General features: G+C 39.9%; 1 protein-coding gene and 1 long non-coding RNA gene across 3 annotated transcripts in view; one reads left to right on the top strand and one right to left on the bottom strand.

Annotated features, from left to right (window-relative positions):
* The window catches only part of ptgfrna (prostaglandin F2 receptor inhibitor a), a 38,391-nt gene extending 30,224 nt beyond the window's left edge, over positions 1-8,167 (top strand). Inside the window, exons 7-9 of one of the 2 annotated variants that reach the window (XR_015499008.1) lie at positions 3,781-4,080; positions 5,622-7,332; positions 7,631-8,167. Coding sequence is in view for 1 of the 2 variants with exons in the window: in XM_087267220.1 (XP_087123346.1) it covers positions 3,781-4,080; positions 5,622-5,788 (467 nt within the window). In the remaining variant the exon portion in view is untranslated. Of the gene's footprint in view, positions 1-3,780; positions 4,081-5,621 lie in introns of both variants that reach the window. The other variant, XM_087267220.1, reaches the window with a different exon arrangement.
* On the bottom strand, positions 1,471-4,173 carry LOC147835191 (uncharacterized). Its single transcript, XR_015499010.1, has 3 exons — positions 3,212-4,173; positions 2,460-3,174; positions 1,471-2,187 (listed from the first exon to the last, which is right to left on the bottom strand). It is a non-coding gene; the product is annotated as an uncharacterized LOC147835191 (long non-coding RNA).
* Positions 8,168-8,848: the final 681 nt, after the last annotated feature.

Consider the following 8,848-nt stretch of genomic DNA (forward strand, 5'->3'; position numbering starts at 1 on the left):
CACTACAATTGGACTACAGTCAGGCTACAGTTAGACAATAACCAGACTGCATATTATACTACATTCAAACTGCAGTCTGACTATATCATACTACAATTGAACTACAGTCGGACTACAGCCAGACTCCAAAGTGAACTACATTCGGACTACTGTTAGACTACATTCATACTACAATTAGACTACAGTCGGACTACAGCTGGACTCCAAATTGTACTACATTCAGACTGCAGTCGGACTTAATTCAACTACAGCCAGACTCCAAATTGCATTAGACTACAGTCAGACGACATTTATACTTTATTCAGCATACAGTCTGACTACAGTCGGGCTACATTCAGACTATATTTGGGCAACTGTTGTGCCACATTTGGATTACAATCGGACTACATTTACAACTTTTGACCAAGCTGTGGATTAACGCTAAGAATATTGTAAATAATGTTCAGTTTCTTACACGGACCAATAGTTTTGCTTCACCAGACCTCTCCAGGAGCCATGGCTATTGATTTGGACTTGTTTGTATGTGTTTATTTTTATTCTACAAAACCATTCACTGCCATTATATGAATGACCACAGATTCAGCTCAACATCTTCTTTAATGTTCTACTAAAGAAGAAAAAAAGTCTCCTACATCATGGATGACCTGTGGGCGAGTAGAATAACAGGACATTTTCATTTTTGGGGGAGTTTATCTGTTTAATAATAGTGTTTTTGTATAATTCAGAGCTGGCCAGCACTGGTATTCAGTCAGCTCTGGGTGCAGTACAGTCTCCTCCAGGCTGTGAAGTTCAGTCTTTAATCAGTGCAGATGAGAAGCCGCAGTTATCCAGTGAATGCAGGGACAGTCAGGCTTTATGAGGGCCGTCTTCACCCTCCGGCCCCGGAAGCGAGAGTTCGTTTCAGCCTGTCATTCCTCATATAACACACTTACTTTACATACCGTAACACTAATCAGGAGCCCGGAGCCACAGCTTCCCTTAATGACTCCGTGTGTGTGATAATGAGATGTGATTTGGGCTCTGCATCACTGTTTAATATGACTTTATTATTCACTATCTTACAATGAGCAATGCTTTTGATACACTTTGTATTAATCATTGTTACTGTTAGTTACAATGTGTGTGTTTGTTGTTTGCTCATTTGTGTTTTAGTGTGCATGTGTTAGTAAGTGACATAGTGTTAGGTCATGTCTGTTGTGAGTGTGCATGTTTTTGTGTGTGTTTATTGTTTGTCTGTTTTGTGTGTGTTTAGTGTGCATCCTTGCTCCTCTGTGACTGTGTGTGTGTGTGTGTGTGTGTGTGTGTGTGTGTGTGTGTGTGTGTGTGTGTGTGTGTGTGTGTGTGTGTGTGTGTGTGTGTGTGTGTGTGTTTCTCTTGATTAGTATCACAGTGTGTGTGATTTTACTGTGTTCTTCAGTCAGATTCCACACGTATCGGTGTGTGTGTGTGTAAGCGTGTGCAGACCTGTCCGAGTGTGACGATGTGCTTCATTCACCATCATCACACACACTTTTCCATCCACAGAAGGAATACTAATCATTTGAATTTAGAAAATATTCGTTTATGCCCACTTTTTAGTCCTATCACACATTAAAGTGAATTATATATATATATATATATATATATATATATATATATATATATATATATATATATATATATATATATATATATATATATATATATATAAATTGTAAACGTTTATTAGTACCAATTGATGAGTCTTCCCATACAGTTCGATAGAGCGCTTGGACCCGGAGATCAGTTTATTAATTGCAAAGCCAGGGAGCTCCTCCACCTCCTCCACTACAATCAAGACTATATCCAGACTCCAAATTGTACTACATTCATACTACAATCACACTACATTCGGACTACAGTCAGACTACAGCCGGACTCCAAATTGTACTACATTCGGTCTACAGTCAAACTTCATTCATTATACAATCACACTACATTCGGACTACAGTCAGACTACAGCCGGACCCCTAATTGTTGTACATTCGGTCTACAGTCAGACTACATTCATACTACAATCACACTAGAGTTGTGCAACAGTCAGACTATAGCTGGACCCTGAATTGTACTACCTTCAGACTACAGTCAGACTACATTCATACTACAATCACACTACAACTGTACTAAATTTGGACTACAGCCAGACTACATTCATAACTACAAATCAAACTACAGTCTGACCTGTACTGCATTATGACTACAGTCGGACTACATTCAAATTGCAATCGGATTACTGCCAGACTTCAAATTGTACTACATTCGGTGTACAGTCAGACTACCTTAATACTACAATCACACTACAGTTGTAATACAGTCAGACTACAGCTCGACTATAAATTGTACTACCTTCAAACTACAGTCAGACTACATTCATACTACAATCACACTACAATTGTACTAAATTCAAACTACTGCCCGGACTACATTCATACTACAATCACACTACAGTCTGACTACAGTCAGACTTCAACTAGTACTACATTCACACTATATTCATACTACATTCACACTACAGTCGTGTTACAGTCAGACTACAGCCAGACTTCAAATTATACTGCATTATGACTACAGTCGGACTACATTCAAATTACAATCGGATTACTGCCGGACTCAAAATTGTACTACATTCAGTGTACAGTCAGACTACATTAATACTACAATCACACTATAATTGTACTAAATTCAAACTACAGCCCGGACTGCATTCATACTACAATCACACTACAGTCTGACTACAGTCAGACTTCAAATTGTACTTCATTCACACTATATTCATACTACAGTCAGGCTACAGCCAGACTCCAAATTGTACTACATTCGGACTGCTGTCAGACTACATTCATACTACAATTGAACTACAGTCGAACTAAAGCCGGACTCCAAATTGTATTGCATTCAGACTGCAGTCAAACATCATTCATACTATAATCACACTACATTGGGACTACAGTCAGACTACAGCTGTACTCCAAAATATACTTAATTTGGACTACAGTCAAACTACATTTACAGTGCAATTGGACTACAATCAGACTACAGCCAAAAACCAAATAGTACTGCATTCAGACTGCAGTCAGACTACATTCACACTAAAATTGGACTACAGTCAGACTACAGCCGGACCCAAAATTGTATTACATTCAGACTGCAGACAGACTACATTTATACTACAATTGGACTACAGTCGGGCTACAGTCAGACTACATTCATACTACAGTCACTCTACAGTCAGACTGCAATTACTGTACAGTCAGACTACAGCCGTACTCCAAGTGCTACTACATTCGGACTACAATCAGACTGCATTCATACTACAATCAGACAACAGTTTGACTGTATTAGGACTACAACTGAACTGTAATTGGGCTATAGTCATACTACAGTCGGGCTGCATTTGCAACTGTTTTGTCTAGGCAAAAACTCATCTGTTAGTGTTCAGATAATTGTGTAAGGAGGAGGGGGTTTGTTTGTTTATTTGTTTGGTTGTTTCTACAGGTGCTTTGTCAAGCCCACTCACCTGTGTGAGGTACTCTCGGAATTGATCAAGCTTTGAGGTTATCGTATGGTGTGGTCAGGGGGGAAAACAGTGGGTCCTACTGGCACTATTTATACTACAATATGACATGGTGTATATATAAGTATGAAATTTGGGACACACCTAGTCTATCACTATACAACCACATATATGAATCAAATTCAGTTTGTAAGATGAATGTGGTGTTGTGTTCCTCCATGTTGAGTGTGTGTGTGTTGTGTGTGCAGGTGATGTGGCGTTCGAGGTGCGCTGGTTTCAGAGCTCTATGCGTCCACCGGATAACGGTGTGGTTCCGCTGATCAGCATGGACCGATATGGTGTGGTGAAGAAGAGCGGCTCTAATCACAGCAGTCTGGAGCGCACAGACCAGTACAGCTTCACCCTCAGCCTGCATAGCATCCAGCACACAGATGTGGGCGAGTATTACTGCAGCGCTACGCCCTGGCTGCTGTCGCCCGCCACTGGAGCCTGGAGCAAAGAGAGCGAGCTGAGCTCAGGCCGAGTGCTGCTCTCCGTCAGGACACAGAGTAAGATCATCTGCACACACTTTCTGAAGCACTGCAAGAGAGAAATGACAAATAATACACAACAAGAGTGATGACGCGAACGTTACACCCACATTTTATGAAAATCTACATTTTATGCATGTGTGCATCACTTTGGTTTTTATTCTACTGTACAGAAGTTATTTACACCTAAATACACAGTATTTTGGACACCCGAGCTGGCTATTGAACATTGGCTCATTTTCATATTTTTCAAATGACACATGTACAAGTTATAGCTCAAATGAAAGCTCTTGCTGGTGCTCATACGGTTCTAGCATTTTTTTTTTACTGAATTATATTCACAAATCAAACAGTTGCTGAATGAATCCCGGTGTCTCCATGGCGCAGAAATGAAAACAATACATTTATGATCAATAATAACCATTGGCGCACTCTGGGCATGCACGTTCTAGTATAAACAGGAAGCATGTGTCTCACTCGGCATTTGGTTATTGTTAGTCAACAAACGCCGGTTGAACAATGAACGCGATGGCAAAGAAAGCAAGAGATGTATTTTTGTGGACAGACGACGAGGTCGAGTTGTTACTAAACGTAACAAATGAATAACTGCACAATGGCGCCTAAAACAGACAATAGTGCAAACAACGCTCCCATTTCTGTGTCCATGTTGTTGTTTACAGTGAAGGCTGGTCTGCTGTCTGCCAGTAGCGTTAAAGTCATGTGTTATAGTCATGTGATAGGCGCTTGACGAATAAGGGAAGGATACGCAATGACACAAAAGCCCCAATCAGGTAGCGAATCTCAGCAGCCCTGCTGTCTCTGTTTTCCCTCATCCACACTGAGACGGAGCAGCAGCGCTTCAGAATGAAAACGGCCTTTCCAGCATTTTTAAAACGCTCCGTTTTCAGCGCTCGAGAACTTGGGCGTAGTGTGGACGGATGGTGTAACCGTAGCAAAACTTATGCGTTTTTAAACTTAAACACATTCGTGTAAATGGGGCCTCAGTGTGCTTGTGTGTGTTATTGCTCATGTTTGTGTATGTGTGTCTGTTTTACACCCTCATGACTCCATTATGCTCGTCTTGTTGACTGTCGATTGCTAGGTTACCAATACTACAGTCAGCCTCTCTAACGGTGCATTCACACGGGGCTCCAGCGTCAATGCTTGACAGAGGGCGTGTCTGAAGTTGGGGCTGACGCGATCGTCATAGCATCAGCCAATGAAATAAGTCTGAGCTGGTGTATTTGCATACAGCGATCTGATTGGCTGTTGCTTCTGTCTGAGCTTGAAAAGTTGAGAGTCCCATTTTCTGCAGCGAGCAACTCCACTGAAGCGGCACCGACAGACCCACAATGCAGTTCAGCAATGCCTGACATCACCTATTTAGAGTGAATGTGAAGCGTTGAAGCTGTCGCCCCGTGTGAATGAGGCGTAACGATGATGGAAACGCAGCTGATGTGCATTTGGAAATATTTTTCCTCATGTTTTTCTCAATTTCCACCTTGCTCTGAATGTTTGTGAATGCTAATGTGTGTGTGTGTGTGTTTGTGTCTTGTCAGTGTGGGAGTCTCTGAAGATGCCGGTGGGCTACGGTTTGATCGCGGCGCTTGTGGCGGGTCTGCTGTCGATTCTGCTGGGTCTGGCCGTGGCCCGCTGCTGTTTCTCCAGAAACCCCCTGCACACGCCGCGGCCCCACAACAAACTGAGGGACCTGGAGATGGACTGAACACACTCCAACACTAAGCAGAGGACCTGATTGAAAGCACTGAGCCGCAACAATCTCAGGAAAACCCCCGCACTGACGGCCGTCTGATATTTTAGTGATTTATTAATGATGCGATCTGAGCGCCGTGGAGGAGGAGGACTGCACTTTGGCCCATGCAGCAGAGTTTGAACTCTTGCTTATTTTACTGTAGTACTGGATAGGTTGGAGTCTGCCCAAAGAGACGGCAGTTTTAGACTGATCTCTGAGAGCGCCGGAGGATTGACTGTCTGTCAGAGACTCTGTCAGGTTCAGGACCCCAGAATCAGCCCCTGGAGGAGGACTGAGCTGAGCTGAGCTGGCAGTGTGTGCTGGACATGCTGAAAACTCTTAACTCTGCAAACCTCCAGCTTTTATACTCACACACACACACACACACACACTGCGGAAAATTCCTTTCTTTTTTAGAGTTTTTGTCTTGTTTTTAGTCTAAATGTCTAACAATTCTTAAATCAAGACGCATTTTTTAGACGAGCACAACAAACAGATTTATTTTCAGAAAAAAACAAGTCAAAATGAAGAGTTTCTCCTTAAAACAAGCACAATAATCAGATAATTTGATAAGAAATACACTCTTGTTTTTGCTTTGACATGAGATTATTTTTCTTCCAGCCATTGTCAGATATTTTATTATTTTATTTTGCTTGTTTTAAGGAAAATCTCACTTAATTTTGACTTATTTCTGAAAACAAGCAACTGCAAAAAAAAAAAGCTTCCCTCACTCAGCTTTTGTCTTGTTTTTAGCTTAAATATCTCAACATTCTAAAGAGTCAGAATTAAGCAAGAGTTGAACCGTGGTTTCACCACATCATTACATCAACATCCACATCAGAATTATCACAAAGAGAAAACTAGTGACACAAATACATTTAATATCTAGTGGGCTAAATGTAAAATAAACCTGTTTTAGGATCATTTCACTCACCCTATCGGCTGATTTGCTTGTGTTTAAGGTAAAACTCACTTGATCTTGACTCAAAAGCTTTTCCCACTGAGTTTCTAATCCAAACATCTAAAGATTCTTGAATCACAAAGATTTTTTCATCAAGTACATTATTGTGCTGTTTTCTGAAAAACAGAGTCAGAATTAAGCAAGATTTGAGTTTCTTTACTATCCACAAGTGCAAATGCATCTTTGATTTCACCACATCATTGCATGAACATTAGAAATATCACAAAGAGAAAACTAGTAACACAAACACATTTAATATCCTCAATAAAACAATCAAAATGATCTGCCGGTGGGCTAAATGTAAAATAAACCTGTTTTAGGTTATTTCACTCCCCCCATTTGCTTGTGTTTAAGGTAAAACTCCTGTAATCTTGACTCGTTATTGCTGAAAACAAGAAACCGCAGAAAAAAAAAACACTTTTCCCACTGAGTTTCTGATCCAAACATCTAAAGATTCTAGAATAATGAAGTGTTTTTCATCAAGTACATTAGTGTGCTGTTTTCTGAAAAACAGAGTCAGAATTAAGCAAGATTTGAGTTTCTTTATTATCCACAAGTGCAAATGCATCTTTGATTTGACCACATCATTACATCAACATCAGAAATATCACAAAGAGAAACATTAGTAACACAAACACATTCAATATCCTCAATAAAACACAGAAAATGATCTGCCGGTGGGCTAAATATACAATGAACCTGGTTTTAGATTTTTACTCACCCATTTTTAAGGTAAAAGCTTTTCCCACTTAGTTTCTAATCCAAACATCTTACAATGAAGTACATCTGTGTGCTGCTTTCTGAAAAACAAAGTTAAGCTAGATTTAACTTTGAGTTTCTTTATTATCCACAAGTGGAAATGCATCTTTGATTTCACCACATCATTACATCAACATCAGAAATATCACAAAGAGAAACATTAGTACCACAAACACATTTAATATCCTCAGTAAAACACACACAATGATCTGCCGGTGGGCTAAATATACAATAAACCTCACCCCATTGGCTGATTTGCTTGTGTTTAAGATAAACTCTCTTAATCTTGTGTCGTTATTTCTGAAAACAGATCTGTATTTTGCACTCGTCTATAAAATGCTTCTTGATTGTAAGATTTTTTTAGATATTTGTCCTCAAAACAAGACTAAAACTGTAAGAAAGCCAGCTGTGCGCTTCTGTCTGAATGCGCTGTGGTGTGATTTGCAGTGCAGATTCTCTCTCTTATCCACCATGTGGTCTGAAAAGTATTTTAATGTAGGTTTTGTTTTAGAGAAGGGAAGCAGTTTCATGAGCGACGTCTGTCTGTCTGTTCAGAGTCACATTACCAGAGAGATCCTCAAGGTATTTCAGTAAGAGATTTGACCTTTTTTTATTAAACGTGTTCTTTTAAAGTGAGTGCTTGTTTTTTTTATTTGTGCCTATAGACATTTTACAGAGAGGAGGTGTTCATAATACTGTCATAACACCTTTATAATCATGACATGACACAGTCTATGCTTGCTTATGGCAGTTAGGTGTCATTGACTCAGTTATTTTAAGTGCTCAGATGACATTGTTCAGCATGTGTTTATTAGGCATGGGATGATAAAAGTCTTCCGCGGTTTCTTACACATACCGTTCCTAAGGTATGTGTAAGATTTTATGTTTACTTTTTGTTTTGTTTTTAGGACTGCAGTATCTCCAGCAGAAAAGATCTACAAAGGTGCCGTTTTAAATTGTACAGAAATGTTTAAACTGATGAAGACAGCAGAAGTCAATGATTCATTTTCATTATTTAGCCTGATGTGTGTCCTGCTCTGAAATATTGTAGATCTTTCAACAAATGAAATATAATGTTTTCAAAGGGGGAAAGATGTGTTGTTTTCTACCCAGACATTTATAAACAATATACTTTAGAGCAGTACACACAATATGGGGAGATTTTTATCCAGGCATGTCGCTCTCTGTGTTGACATTTCTTTGTGGATTCTGCGATTCGTTTTTCCTCTTTGCTGTTCGTTCACTTGACGATGTCATCTTCCAGTTGCAGATGTCGATTTCACATTGCTTTAGATTTGCACTGAGGACATCTT

This window comes from Danio rerio, chromosome 9 (genome assembly GCF_052040795.2).
Source record: "Danio rerio strain M-AB ecotype USA chromosome 9, GRCz13ab, whole genome shotgun sequence".
NCBI lineage: Eukaryota > Metazoa > Chordata > Actinopteri > Cypriniformes > Danionidae > Danio > Danio rerio.